This window comes from Petromyzon marinus, chromosome 52 (genome assembly GCF_048934315.1).
Source record: "Petromyzon marinus isolate PM22_M1 ecotype Great Lakes invasive population chromosome 52, UKy_Petmar_22M1.pri1.0, whole genome shotgun sequence".
NCBI classification, from domain to species: Eukaryota; Metazoa; Chordata; class Hyperoartia; order Petromyzontiformes; family Petromyzontidae; genus Petromyzon; species Petromyzon marinus.
The window spans coordinates 220,478-236,643 of NC_133718.1; the positions used below are offsets into that span (position 1 = coordinate 220,478).

Consider the following 16,166-nt stretch of genomic DNA (forward strand, 5'->3'; position numbering starts at 1 on the left):
AAATGTTATCCGATGACCAGCGTTTAAATTGGTCTATGTAGAGTTATCGAAGGAAAAACCGGGCAACGTACGTGTAATTCTAGATTTAAAGCTTTCGTGACTGCAAGGATCTCTTTGGTTCTATTGGGTAAAGTCACGTAGGTAAAAAATAAAATAACAAAAATCACGACGTTTCGACCACAACACAAGTGGCCTTCATCAGGTGAAGGGACCAACCTGTCCGGAGGACAGCGTTGGAGTGAAAAAAGTCAAGCGCAGGTCGCCTCCTTTAAGCTGTGAGTGGGTAAACAGAAAAGACGCCTTGACAAAGGAATTAGCATAAAATGTAAAGCTGTGCAAGCTCGCAAATAGAATCAAAGATACATTAGCACCACCGTGAGAGTTGTAAAGCTGTGCAAGCTGGCAAATAGAATCAAAGATAAAAGACGCCTTGACAAAGGAATTAGCATAAAATGTAAAGCTGTGCAAGCTCGCAAATAGAATCAAAGATACATTAGCACCACCGTGAGAGTTGTAAAGCTGTGCAAGCTCGCAAATAGAATCAAAGATACATTAGCACCACCGTGAGAGTTTGGGATGCCACTAATTGAATGAACATACTGTACCATTAAACAAATCCAGCGCAGGCCGCCTCCTTTAAGCTGTGAATGGGTAAACAGAAAAAACGCCTTGACAAAGGAATTAGCATAAAAATGTAAAGCTGTGCAAGCTCGCAAATAGCATCAAAAATGCAATAGCACCACCGTGAGAGTTTGGGATGCCACTAATTGAATGAATATGCTGTGCCATTAAAAATTCCTTTAACGTTTGGTTCGATTTAGAACATCTTTCCAATGGTTGCTTAATTTGAAGCCATCTTCTCGGTTGAAATTGTGTCTGTTTGTAGATCTGGATTGCCTCGTGAACAAATCTCTGATAAAAACCCGTGGGTTTGCAAAGAACCTTGGTATCGGAGAAAATTATATCGTGATCACCCACAGCGTTGTAACAATGATCAGCTACGGCAGAATTCGTTTTGCCGTGTTTCAAATCTGATTTGTGCTCGCGAATTCGGTCAGAGACATGTCGCTTTGTCTCCCCGATATAGCAATCACCGCAGGTACAACTCAATTTGTAAACCCCGGGGCACTGTAAGTCAGGAATGACATCCTTCACGGATGGGATCAGATCACGAATTTTGTGTACTGTATTGAACCGGACCTGGATCTTGTGTTTGTTTAGAATTTTGGAAATCTTTTTAGTGACGCCTGCTATATATGGGAGTGTGATGGTTTTGACCGGAGTATCAAGTGGTTGTTTCTGTATGGAGGGAGAAACAGCTTGGCGGATGGTACGGTCAGAGTATCCATTCCTTTTGAGGGCCAGGTGTACATGTTTTAATTCACTGGTCAGGTGGTGTTAGTCCGAAATGCAATGAGCCCTATGGTATAAAGTTTTGATGAGAGAATTATTTTGGGCTGGGTGGTGGTGGGAATCAGGTTTCAAGTAGGAATGTGTGGGTGGGTTTCCTGTAGACAGAATGCCCCAATGAGCCATCAGGTCTCCTCTCAAACAGAACATCTAAGAATGGTAGCTTGCCATCTTTCTCCACTTCCATGGTGAATTTGATGGCGGGATGTCTGGAATTGATGTGGTGTAGGAAAAGGTTCAGAGCTGGGAGGCCATGTGGCCAAATGACGAAAGTGTGATCCACATATCTCTTTCACAGGGAAGGTCTGAGGGTGGAAGTCTGGATGGCGTCTGATTCAAATTTCTCCATGAAAATATTATCAGGTTGGTCCCTTCACCTGATGAAGGCCACTTGTGTTGTGGTCGAAACGTCGTGATTTTTGTTATTTTATTTTTTACCTACGTGACTTTACCCAATATAACGTACGTGTAAACTACGCATGTTTATGCCAGCACTCACCTGCCACGTCTTTCCTCTGGTTTCCAATCCTCTTCAGTTCGTAAAGTTGGTGTCTTGGGAAATCACCGTCGTGACCACTAAATTATACTTGGCATTAGACACACGATACTACTTAAAAGCTCTACATAAGATTACGATTCAACGCTCTTTTTAATAATTTTACAAACAGGTTTTCATCCACGACATCACTAATTCTGACTGACCTTATGCCTGCAATATTCCCTTTTAGACATCGCTCGGTCTTTTTTCGATAGACGTTTCTAGTGTTGACAAACATGTCCCTTTAAAAAAAGTTGAGTCAGGGGGAATCAAGCCTCCTGGGTTCAAACCAGAAACTGCGCAGCTCATCTGCTCCAAAAGGCAGCTTGAAAACGTATTAACTACAAGAGTCATTGGAAACGCTGCACCAAATTAGTCCGACATAACAAATACCATTCCTTTTAGTCGGATTTAAAAGATTATCCCAAACGTTTCTGGAAAGCCATAAAGGCACGTGATAGTAAAACGTGAATATGGTGGAGTACTGCCAAGGCTTTTGCTCCATGGCAGTTGCCTAATCAAACTGCAGCTATAAGTGAGTTTAACTCACACTATGCATCTGCAGGCCAGGCCAGGTCTTTCACGCGAACATCCAGCCCGCCCTCCTCACTCCCCTCTCATCAGAATAACATTTCCTGCCGCCTTTGACCTGCACCTTATGACAAATTTCATTGCAAAACCGATAGCCCATGAATTCAACCATTCCATTCCAGAGGAATCCGTCTCTCCTGAATAGGAAAACTGCTTAATGGAGGTGTAGTTACATTCTTTGGGTATTTCGGTAAAGCCACGTAAATAAAATAAAAAAAATAATACCACAACGTTTCAATCGCAACACAAGTAATCGTCATCAGGTGATGACGAATGCTTGTGTTGCCATCAAAACATCGTAATATTATTTTTTTCTATCTACGTGGCTTTACCGAAAAACCCAATGAATATGAATTCCTGCAGTCACGAAAGCTTTGTCAAGATTTGAGGTGTAGTGCGTGAAGGTGATGCTACGGACGACCCCATCTCAATCCTCTCCCCTCTCAAGATCCTTGAGATCTTAAAATCACAAACTGCATCTCAGAACATGCCCTATTTCATTCAAAGCAATCTGGCTTTGGATAAAAAATATATATAGTACGAGCCTCTACGGTACTTGATACTCTGAACTATATATTCAAGAGTCCTGAATCTCATCATCATTGTGCCATCTTATTCCTCGAGTTATCTTAATTGTTTGACCGTGGATCACGCTGTACGGTTGCAAAGGCTAAATGCCTTAATTTATCAGATTGTGCAATAAACATGATTTGCAACTACTTCTCTGACCGATTTCAAATCGTCTCTGCCAATATCAGCATCACGACAGGACTCCTATGGCTAAGCGATTACCTCAGCACAATGCTAGGCCCTATCATGTTACCTCTGTAGGTAAACAATTTAGCCATCTCCAGTCTGTATTGACATTTTAAAAAATTGCTGGCACAGCCCTGATGGCTTATATAAATCCCATAGGAGTCGCAACAGCATCTACAACTTAATTCCTTAAAACTGGTCCTCAACGCTATGAAGACCAAAGTTATATTATACTCCGGCTGCCCCAAACCTCTCCCACCACATATGCATATTGGAGGCACTGGGCACACATCTTAATGAGCAGGTCAACAACTTTAAATATCGAGGCATTATCCTGGACTCGAAACTGTCTTTCAAGACCCACATTAAATTGGAATTCTATGCAGAAAAATTATATATTCCACCACGACTCCATATGTATATACTGCCGCCATCCTGCCCATGTTTGATTGTGATAGCATTGACTGCTTGTGAATATACATTAGAATCTACGTCTCATTGCATAACACCACTCTGCTGTTTTGCCTTTAATACCCCCTACAGAATTCATGTTGAACCTCTTTTGCACCGTACGTAGCCAACCTGTACATAAACTAAAATGTCTCCCCCGTATATCCGGAGATATAACCGGGCTGTTTTCCTCCTAAAGGTCCTTTTAAACAAATCTGCCAACTACCTAAAGGACCACAAAAGTTCACCTAGCTCCCTCCCGGAGCCTGAGAAGTGTCTACTTATTTCTACTAAATATTAAATTTCTTAAAACTATTTGGTAAAGTCTTTCCGTGTTCTTAATCCACATTACCTTGGCTCTCCTCCTTCACTCAGCCGACCATCCCTATGAGATCAAAACACTGAGCTTGCATCCGTTCCGAACTCTTTTCTAGCACCTCATGCTCCCAACATGTTTGCACTGTATTTTTCGGTTTTGTATGTATTCGACTAAATATAGTTCATTTGTACATCGCACTTTTTCTGACACCTCTTGCTCTCATATTACATTTGCACGGTTTTTTTTTAATTTGTGTGTTTACGACCATTAACTACAGCATTTGTTCGTAGTGCAATTCGCTAGTTGTGCAATATTCCTTAAGGACCCTGTACTCGTTCTCTGAAATAGTCGTTCTCGTCTTTGTTTTGTTGTTTGTGCTGTGTTCACGCACCACGGATCTCCCTTGTAAAAATAATACCCAAGTGGCAGCGGCCAACACTCGTGCTGCAGTGTCAGGGCGAGCTGAGCTAAACACCCACGTACGAGCAGAACGAAAGATGAAACCGTTGTGAAACAACCACCGCCGTTCACGTTTACCTGTCGAGGTGGTGTGGGCTGTGCCTAGGGGGAGCGAGGTAACCCCAACCCTCATTTTTACCGGAGCACATTTACACGTGGAATTAGAGTTCCGTTTAATGGACAAGTTGAGATAACGGGCGGTTTCAATACTAAGAGCAACGTCTTCCTCACCAGGTCTCCACCAAGTATGAGGCATATAACTTGGCTTGCGCCATTTAAATTTGACCAAGTGACAATTCCCCAACACAAATCGCTTCCATAGCAGCCGTCGTGTGCCCCGATTTGTGCCATGTTTATCCCACGGCCGAGCCTCGACGGCGACAGTCGAGCATTGCCACCTTAAACTCTCTCTGCCACCTTGAGAACACCAGCCGTTCAGAAATCTCACCAAGCAGGCGCACGTCTCACACCGGGTTGCAAGGTAACAGCTGTTGAATGTACGCATTCGCTGTCGGTCCCTTTTGATTTCCACACAACTTTTATTTGAATGTTAAACGGCACTTTATCCAATCAAAGAAGTCGTTGGGAAACTAAAAGTAACCAACAGTAAAAAAAAGTAATTTTATTTTCCTGCGATTGTTAATGGAATCAGCCACACGAGACACGCCATACCGCTGCCGCCACACCGTCAAGCAGAGCATAAACACGGGCGATTTACAAAATGTACTCTTTGTCGAAACAATACACAATGCCGAAACCTTAGCCTTTTTGGTTTATGATCACCGAGGCCGCCCGCCAACACGACTTTCCATGGCGCATCACGGCGATGCCGTGGGTAGTCGACACACTAGGATGGTTTAGGATCCTGCAAGGGAGAGGTAACGAGGCGAGTGATGAGGACTGGTTGTCTCAGTAAGGGCAGGGCTAGAGGTCGTTGGACCAGCGAGAGTTTTATTACAAAGGGCTGGCTGACAAGTTTAGTAGCAGGGTTAGTGGTGGTCGGGTCTGGATGGTCGTGTAGTTATAGTATACTCTTTGGGTCTTTCGGTAAAGTCATGTAGATAGAAAAATAAAATTAAAAATCACGACGCTTTGATCGCAACACAAGCAATCGTCTTGAGGTGAAAAAATACAGCAGGCGGACGGCTGAGGCAGTCTGTCGTCCTGCCTGAGCAGTCCGCCTGCTGTATTTCTTCACCTGAAAACGATTGCTTGTGTTGCGATCAAAACGTCGTGATTTTTAATTTTATTTTTCTATCTACATGACTTTACCGAAAGACCCAAAGCGTATGAATTCCTGCAGTCACGAAAGCTTTAAGTCAGGAGTTATAGTGTAGTTTAACACGTAGGCGTTTGCGACCAATATCATCCATAAGAGGTTTTTTAGGTTAGATCACCTAAATGTGTCGCTAAAACCCGCCACCAACCGACACAGCCAACTAGTAAGGGTTGTCACGTAAACAGAACATGCCAATTCGTCACTAGTACAGCACACCGGTGTTTTGGAGAGCCAAGCCACAACATTGTAAATGTTGCTTGTTGGCTGTGTCGGGTGGTGGCGGGTTTGAACGACATTTATATATTTACACGATCTAACCCAAAAAAAAACCTCTATTATGGAGTTATAGTGTAGTTGGTGGTGGTAGGGTCTGGCTGCTCGAGTAGTTACAGGCAGGGATGTTTAGTTGTGCAGCAGTGCTCACCCCCTAAGCTTCACCCTCTTTCAGCCACCCCCTCCCCCTTATCAAGCGTGGCCTGTTCACCATTCGTCAAGGCTCCCTTCAGCGAAGACGACCAACTCTGCCAGGTTTGTGAATTTGCGTGAACCTTGACCAGGGCGGCCAAAGGGTCATCCGCATGCAACTCTGCTTAACCCAACGCCAGCTGCCCCGACCACCAGGAGGAAACAGCCCCCATCTACCTCGGGCATCTTCTCTACCTCTTCCACGCGAGGGGGTGGAGGGCAGCTGCAAGCGACTCTCCACATCCCAGAAGAAAAACTTCAGGACCGCGTGCATTCAAACAGAAGGGGGGGGGGGGGAGTGGAGTGGGGCGGTGGCCCCAGTCGGCTCTCTTTCTACACGATCCACCCGCCCTCCACGGGAACCAACCTCCGCACAGTGGGGGGAGGTCGTGGCCGCACGTTCCGTGGGAGTAATGGGTTGGGCCACACGGTGGCGCCGGTCTGGTCGGCGAATCTCCCAACTCTCGGTTACCCCTCAACATTCACTCGCAGTGACGTGGTACGATCTCCTACGGCTATGTAACACAACCCGGGTTGGGGGGGTATAACAAACCGCTCAGACAAGTGCTGAGAACTTTAGTGTCATATCTACGTACTCTCCGCAGTCCGTTGTGTGTGCGTCTATGCGTTTTTATATATACCTGTAGAGTACAAATGATAAGAGACTGATTTATGTGTGGAAGTTTTTTCCTTACAGACGCCCACACACATGCAGGTCCCACGCATGCCTTCACGCATGGCAAGCATCCCACAACCCCAAAACCACAAAACTCGGTATTCACAGCCTACTCGCGCACGACGCACTACACACAATACGGGGCCCCCAAATTCACAAACCCAACATGCACACCCTATGTACACACACGAGCCTCGCATAACATGCGGCTTCCATATATGAACCGAACAGTTTAGCACAACCCGAAACAACTCAGCCACACTCCAGGTTCCCACCTTAACATAGCTACATCACACGAGATCGCTCAGATGACAGAACTCAAAGGCCCCCCACACATATAAGGGTGGGGGGTCTGGGGAGCAGGACAGCATGAGGGTGCCGCCCTGAGCACCAAAAGCAGAGCGGCAGTACGGGCGTTAGCGCTGGTCACCGCCCCCCGTTCCGAAACACTGTCAATGTCTGCAGTTTTCGTTTCCGTAAAGAACGACGCTCATATAGCATCACTGCCCATCCGCACTGTCTCGCCACCGCCACCGTTAATCCGTGCGAGTATTGTACAGAGCTGTTGGTGCCTGCGAGCAGCAACGGCATCTCCTCCAGAAGTCAGGGACTAAGAACTACAACCAAGAGGAGTGAGCCACAGACAGTCGCTCAGGTTGATCGGAACGTGAACTAGAGGAATGAGCCACAAAACGTCCTCAGTTGATGGTGTTGCCCTTGAAGGCAGCGGTGGCGCCGGGGTCCAGTGGCTGGCGCTTGACGAGCTTGGCCGGGCCAGTGGTGCCAGCGTGCACCGCCGCCGCCTTGCGGTCGGCATGGAGGATGCGGCTCGCCTCCTGCTCCAGCACCTCGGAGGGAGTGAGCGGCTCCAGCTCGCCCCGGACCTGCCCCCCCGGGGCACCCTCGTTGCTCACCTGCTCGTCCCCCTCCTCTTCATGGCCAACCCTCCCCTCGCCACGGTCCCCTCCTCCACTGTCATCCTCGGTGTGGTCACTCTCTTCGTCGGCTCCTCCCCCATCCTTGCCGCCCGCACCACCGTCACCATCCTCGCCCTCACCATCTCCCCGATCATCTCCCCCATCATCTCCACCCTCATATTTTCCATCTTCGTCTTCAGCATCTCCACCCTCTTCATCAGCATCACCACCTTCTTCACCTACAACTTCATCAGCAATATTTTCAGTTCCAACATCTTCACCATTAACCTCTCTCTCCTCTTCCTCGACATCTCCATTCTCATCACCATCTTCAAAGTCACCCACCCCTTCACCATCAACATCACTGTCCTCTTCTCTTTCATCAACACCAACCTCATCAACATCACCTAAATCTTCACCATCACCAACCTCCTCATCACCATCACCGCCCTTCTCATCATCATCACCCTCATCACCATGACCACCTTCCCCTTCATCAACATCACAATCCAGATCTTCACGTCCCTCCTCATTTCCACCCACCTCATCACCATCACCACCCTCTTCGTCACCATGCCCACTCTCTTCATCTTCATTAACATCTCCACCTACCTCGCTACGATCCCCACGCTCATTTCCACCCACCTCATCACCTTCATCACCCTCTATGTCACCATGCCCACTCTCTTCTTCATCATCAACATCTCCACCCACCTCGCTACGATCCCCACCCTCCTCATTTCCACCCACCTCATCACCTTCATCACCCTCCATGTCACCATGCCCACTCTCTTCTTCATCTTCATTAACATCGCCACCCACCTCATCGCCACCCACTTCTTCACCGTCACCTTGCCCTTCATCAGCATCACCTCTCTCATCGCTGGCCCCATGCTGCTCCCCATCATTGCGGCGGTGCGGCCGTCGTCCCTCCTCAACCTCGCCGCCGTCGTCGTCACGGTCGCTCCTCTCCGATGCGCAGCCCGAGCGGCTGTCCTCCTCCTCCTCCCCCGAACGCTCCGTCTCCACTTGGGAGGCGTCGCTGATGGGCGAGTACCGAGGCTTCCCCTCCACTTCCTGCTGCTCCTGGTCCTCTTCCACCGCCGCCAAGTCTGCCCCCAATCCCTTCACGCCGCCGTCTCCTCGCTGCATCACTTCGTCGTCTGACTCGCAGCAGCCCTCCAGCCCGGCCTCCTCGTCCTCGCTGGCGAGGGGGGAGCCCCGCGCCTCCTCCTCCGCCTCCTCAATGGTGCCCGTGATGCCACCCTGCTCCTCCTCCACCTCCTCCCCCACCTGCTGCTGCCGCCGCCATTGCCGCTGCTTGCCGGCATCGCCGTCCCGCTCAGTCCCCACGCCGGCAGCCTCCGTTGTGCTATTAGCAGCGGACGAGGGCCCCTCGCTGGCGCCATTTTCGCTGCCGCTGTTCCCCTGGGCCAGAGCAACAGGAGATCTGCTCCGCCGCCGAGCGTCATCTCCACCTGGCCGAGGCTCCCGCCGCTCATCCTGGGACTCCAGCGCTGTGTGGCCACTTGCCCTGGTGGCCAACGCCGCCGTGCCGCCGCCCCGGGGCTTGAGGAAGCCGAGCGAGATGCGCAGCTTGGGCACGGCGTTCGCCTCCACCACCTCCTCCTCCACGGGCGTCGCCTTGAGTGCCGGGGTCACGCTCACCTCGGTGAGCTCCGTGTCCGAGTCCGAGTCCAGCACAATCACCTCGTCACTACGGCAAAGACAAGGAGCCCGAATGCTAAAATTATCACACCCTGCACGCATTCACTCCACACCGCCCTTCGCCCCCAAGCCTCATTCACCTCTAACCCTTAATAGTGGCCGTGATGCCATACCTTGATTTTGCCGCCACTTTCCCCGCTCCAGGCCGTGACTGTTGGGAGACAAAGACAGTGAGCAGAGTGAGTGTGGGGAGCAGGGGAGCACGGGGAGCACGGGGCTCAGGGAGAGCAAGGGGAGCAGGGGCGCAGGGGAGCACGGGAAGCATGGGGAGCACGGGGAGCAAGGGAGCCATATGAAGCACGGAGAGCACAGGGATCACGGAGAGCGTGGGGAGCAGTCTGCGACTCACCCGAGACAGAGAGAGACTCCTGATGAAGCCGGCCTTCATCGTGTCATCACTGTCAGCACAAACAGGCGGACAGGGTCAGGGAAGTGCGGCCCACAGAGGGTGTACGCGTGTACATGTGCACACGTATACTTGTGTGCACGTGTGCGCGAGTGTGTATGCACGTGTGCGTTTGTACAGCAAATCGATGCTGCCATGGGAAAATAACAAATGTCGTCTTGTCTCCACCTAGTCTCCTGTTCTGCCCATCGCGGGTCCCAGTTTGCTCTGTTCTTCCAGCGGCCGATGAGGCAGTGGGATTCAGCGGTGCAATTTTTCTTAATTAGTGCATTTGTTTATTATTTTGCAATGGCCCCAAAAAATCTTGAAGTGATCATGAATCTATCATCATTCATAGTAAGTTAAAGTATTTTTTAGTTTGTTCTTAAAAAGACGCGTAAAACGAAATGTCGTAAATTGGAAAAGCGTTTCTCATTCATATGAAAAACTAGGGATGTGTTGCGGACGGTCATTCCAACTCCTAGCCTAAAAATATACACCTATATCACTTTTCACAATACAAAAATATTAAGAACGTAAATATTAAAACGATTGAATATTAATTAATTAATAGTGATTAATTAATGAACCTATATCAGGGAACTCATCAAAAGGTCTGCATGTTGCAATGCCTGGAAAGGCGATGATGTGGAGGCGTTACTATGGGGACATGACGCTGTCGCGGATGGATGACGCAGCCTCCCGGGTGTTTCTTGTTTGACGATGTCGTAGCGCGTGCCGTAGTGAAATTTTATTCACGTGGAAATTCGATTGATTTAATCGAAAAGTGTCCCTAATTTGTTAATTGTGTTAACGCGAAATTTCGTAAATCGAGGGATACCTGTACTGTACACTACAATAATTTGTTTTCATTCTATACATTTACTGTACAAGTTATGTTTAACACTATTGCTCATATTTAACATGCAAAATACTTCATGTGTCATGTTCGGGTTAATGTACGGTAACAGAAAACAAAAGGAGGGGTGGGGTGTCATATTTGCTTTTGAGTTTGCACATTTGCCAATTGCGGCCATTTTCAAGAATGGGTAAGGTTTTGCACTTGTATGCGTATGTGGGGTCTGGGGAGTGATAGTGCAGCGGTTAGCTAACTGCGCTACGAACATGACTACCCGAGTTCGATTCCCGCTCATGGCCACCACCAGTGTCGATTATCTGAACCGGTCCTGGGCCTCCCCTAGGTCTACTCAGCCTCAAATGAGTAGCTGATACAGTGTGTTAACATTACCACAATTTCAGAGACTAAGGCAGCCGGGCATGGTGCTCGGCAATCATCCCCTTGTGTGCCGTACCGGCCTTCATATGTGATCGCTAACAGCACTTGCGCCAACAGTCTGTGTTAAGGCTGCACAGGAGATCTTTGTATATGTTGTGGGGAACGTGAGGCTTCATATGACATCATCACTCACTACAAGGAGAAGTTCGTCCTCTTCCTGCGCACGAACACAACGTCTGCACACACGCACACACACACCAATACCAATTCATACCAATACCCGCCATTCTCTACCAAGTGACGGTGACATCACCACAGCACCTGTGCCAGGCCAGGTGCACTTTGAGGCCCACGTGTGGTGTCGAAGGCTCGTTGACAGGTTACGGGACAGACTCAGGTGCCATGGGTTAACTGAGATGACTGGCAGACGCACCACCTGTGCCCTCTACTGTGCCAACTTGCTGTATTTTAGCCACCCAGCACTCCACTCGTTGTTGTGAGCATTGCTCCTTTGCCCTCCGTTGTTGTTGGAGGGCGACTGCCTCCAACTCCCTCTCATAAACCTCCTCCATAGAGACCAATCTTGATACCGCTGGTACCGGTCTTTGGCAAGTCCACCCAGCTCCATATCCTCCTGTACCACATCAGTGCATCTCTTCCCAGCCCGTGCCGAGCTCGTTTAGCCTCCTATATCCAGCCAAACAAAAGCTACGTTGGCATGCAGGCTACATTACTGAGAACAACGTGGCCTTGTTTGCCGGAAGAGCTCACCGATAGGACTGCGTCCAGATCTTTTAAGGATTTGTGAGCTCCTCACACAATTCAGCCTGGTTAAACCCAGGATGGATCGTAGGGCAGGCCAGCCTGAATGTTTCAAGCTGTAACAGATATTCCATTAGAGGCGGTCCACGTTTTGCAAGCATAAAGGGAGGAAATAACCGTGGCCGAGAAGACTCAAAACTTCGTGTGGATTGACAGGCCAGGTAGCTTCCACAGTTTCGATTTAAAGCTTTCGTGACTGCAGGGATTCATCTTCTTGGTTCTTTCGGTAAAGTCATGTAGAATGGAAATAAAATAATAAAAATAAAAAATAAAACTCTCACGACGTTTCGGCCACAACACAAGTAGCCTTCTTCAGGTGAAGGAACAGAACTGTCGGGACAACAGCGCTTCAATGAACGCTGCTAAGCTTGGCAGCGTCTTTTAAGCTGGGTGGGAGGAGCAGAGCGCTTTGACAAAGGAGTTTACATATCAACAGGAGAATTTAGCATTGAAATAGCTGTGTTAAAGTGTTGGATCAGCAGGGTGTTAAAGTCAGAAACTAGCATGTAACTGGGAGATTAACAAGATGTTAATGTGAGGGATTAGCATGTAACTGGTCACGGAAATAGCTATGTTAAAGTGAGAGTTTTCATATCAACAGAGGCATTTAGTATATTGACGCTAAAGGACTGCAACTACCCAACTATCATACAATAAACCGATGTGAAAAAACTAAGTATAAACTACATCAATATAATAGATGTACTCAATATATTCTTCAATAAGTTGAGCTATTAACATAAAGTAACTGGGTATACACTATACGATATAATGAATACCATATAGTAAACTGATAAAAAACTAAAATATAAACTACATCAATGTTATCAATAAACTCAATATACTCGCCAATCAGCTGAGCTACTAACAATAAGTCGTTATACATTACAATTCTATGTCGAAAAAAAAGGGTGGCGTTTTTTTCTTTTCAACGTTAGCACCACGGAAAGCGACGAGCTTTGTTCAGACGGACGAGTCCATCTATGCTCAGAACGGAGGAGATAGAGAGAAACAGCCACGATGCGCTGCTCTGTCCTGTGTTGCGTTACAACTATGTTATAAACTAGACTACTATACATTGCAATGTTATACCTTCCAATCTAAACAACATTGTATAATATCGTATACACAGCCCAATATAAACTCTAACATTATGCATTATATTGATATGTCTCCAACTAAACTTTTTTCTACATTACACGACTATACACCGTAATATACACTGCCATAGACAAACCCACCCTTGAATTATACTATACACTACCCTATAATTTAGACTGTAAAATATTAGACTTGTAATATTACACTATGTATTCTTCTACCCATCCTACTGTATACCACACTGCTGTATATTCACTATACAATTACGATACAATATATTTATAATGAAGGTTTTTGGGTCAGATCGCGTTATTTATAAATGTGTCGTAACCCTCCACCACCCGACACGGCCAATCAGCAAAAAAAGTGTCACGTTGACAAAAGACAATTAGTTCACTACTTTAGCCCACCGGTGTGTTGAAGAGTGAATCCACAACATTTACAGTTTTAATACGTTTCGCTGGTAATTACATCCAGCATCATCAGGCAATTCGCCAGAATGGTAAAGCCCTCACTTGCTCTCGGTCTTAAATGGAGCAGCAGGGTGACGTCATCATTTAACTCATTTCAGGTGCAGTGATTTGAGGCGGAGTATTGTAATTATACAATCGATTGGTAATCAGTCAATGGTTATGATTAGTAATGAGTTGTAGATTAATTGTTTATGTGGCAGATGCTATATTGGACAGATGGGACGTAACATCAGCATAAGACTAAAAGAACACTAAATTATCTCAAACACAACTGTTGGCAGTGGCAGAACATGCTTGTCAACAAGGACACTCAATTGATTTTGATAACGTTGAAGTGTTGTGTAAAACTAATTATTACTGGCAAAGACTAATTAGAGAATCCATTGAAATTGAGATAAACAGAAATAACTTTAATCGTTCTGATAGCGATAGGCTTAGTGCGGCTTGGAAGAGTATTATTAAATACATATTACAATTCCTTATAGGGGAAACACATTAATTAACGGATTACTAATGTAGCATATCATCACAATAACACACATTACAACTAATTACTAATCTACAACTCATTACTAATCATAACCATTGACTGATTACCAATCGATTATATAATTACAATACCCCCCCTCCGCCTCAAATCACTGCACCTGAAATGGGTTAAATGATGACGTCACCCTGCTGCTCCATTTAAGACCGAGAGCAAGTGAGGGCTTTACCATTCTGGCGAATTGCCTGATGATGCTGGATGCAATTACCAGCGAAACGTCGTATTCAAACTGTAAATGTTGTGGATTCACTCAACACACCGGTGGGCTAAAGTAGTGAACTAATTGTCTTTTGTCAACGTGACACTTTTTTTGCTGATTGGCCATGTCGGGTGGTGGAGGGTTACGACACATTTATAAATAACGCGATCTGACCCAAAAACCTTTATTATGAATAATATTGGTCGCAAAAGCCTACGTGTTAAACTGATACAATATATTGCCTTATGAATTTTGTTAAACATTACAATGTTATACTATTTATTATACAACATGCTATAAACCATACCATTGACCGTCGTGTGAAAGGTATTAAGAGGCAGTGCCAGCGAATGGACTGCAGTCTGAAAGTCACCGTAAAATAAATAAATTAAGAACCGAAATGGTTTATAACGTCTTTCCAATGGTTACTAAGCCAGAATCCATCTTCTCGGTTGAAATTGTCTCTGTGTTTGTATATGTGGATGGCCTCATGAACAAATCTCTCATGGTAGCCGGATGACTTGCAAAGAACCTCCGTCTTGGAGAAGTCAATGTCATGTGAGCCCACTGAATTATAACAGTGATCTGCCACGGCTGAGGTGTTCGTCCTACCGTGTTTCAAGTCTGCTTTATGTTCACGGATGCGGTCCGAGATATGTCGTTTGGTTTCTCCAATGTAGCTGCTACCACAGAGGCAACTTAGTTTGTAGATGCCCGGGTGCTGTATGTCTGGAACCACATCTTTTACAGACGGAACTAGGTCACGGATTTTATGTACAGTGTTGAATCGGACCTGGATCTTGTGTTTATTCAGGATTTTGGAGATCTTTTTGTGACCCCCGCAACGTAGGGTAAGGTGATAGTTTTGAATGGCTCAAGAGGATCCTTCTTCATGGCTAGAGTGATGGCTTTGCGGATTGTGTAGTCGGAGTAACCATTAGCCTTGAGAGCTTGTTGTACGTGCTTGAGTTCACTGGCAATGTGTTCCTGGTCGGAAATGCATTGGGCTCTATGGTATAGAGTCTTGATGAGGGAGTTCTTCTGGGATGGATGGTGGTGGGAATCCGGTTTTAAGTAAGCATCCGTATGGGTAGCTTTTCTGTAGACAGAGTGGCTCATTGAACCATCAGGTCTCCTTTTAATTAGGACATCCAAAAAGGGTAGAGTGGCAGTCTGGATGGCGTCAGTTTCAAATTTCTCCATTAAAACGTTGGCTACAACCGGAGATAGGGGGGAGCCCATTGGAGTGCCCTCAGTTTGTTTGTAGAAAGTTCCATTCCAGGTGAAGTATGTGTTGGTTAAGCAGTGTCTCACCAGGGGGGGTACATCAGTATGCAGTCCTTGATTAACCAAGTCTTCAATGATTGCGATGGTGTCATTCTACGTGACTTTGCCGAAAGAACCAAGAAGAAGCTTCCACAGTGTTACGCAGATGATGAAGTGAGACCTCTGCTGTCCAACCGGAGCTGGTCATAAGCACACTGCCCAGGTATGGAACCCTCTTCATACCTAGGCACTAGAAGGGGTGCAGTGTTTGATGATACAAAATACCTAGGCAGGTTGTTAGTTTTTGTGAGGCTGATTATAAGTCCCCACCAATTAGTGGCATGCTCCAGGTTCAACAGCAGAGCCCCCAACTTCTCGACAGAGCAGCAATCACCAGATCGTCAGCACACATGTGGTTGACCACACACGCAGGCAAGCACACATACAGGGGGGTGCCATCGTTAGGCAGCACGGCGGAACACGGCTACAAGCGCACAACGCCTCAAGCGTGCACGAACACCGTTCGCCTCCAAAGGTACAAGTCAGCT

General features: G+C 46.8%; 1 protein-coding gene across 4 annotated transcripts in view; it reads right to left on the reverse strand.

Annotated features, from left to right (window-relative positions):
- Positions 1–5,042: 5,042 nt before the first annotated feature.
- The window catches only part of LOC142931296 (uncharacterized), a 37,949-nt gene continuing 26,825 nt past the window's right edge, over positions 5,043–16,166 (reverse strand). For all 4 annotated transcript variants that reach the window (XM_076075037.1, XM_076075038.1, XM_076075036.1 and 1 more), the window contains 4 exons: positions 11,404–11,446; positions 9,938–9,986; positions 9,702–9,739; positions 5,043–9,577 (listed from right to left, as the gene is read on the reverse strand). In XM_076075037.1, coding sequence (XP_075931152.1) covers positions 7,642–9,577; positions 9,702–9,739; positions 9,938–9,986; positions 11,404–11,446 — 2,066 coding nt within the window. In that variant the 3' untranslated portion in view covers positions 5,043–7,641. The remainder of the gene's footprint in view (positions 9,578–9,701; positions 9,740–9,937; positions 9,987–11,403; positions 11,447–16,166) is intronic.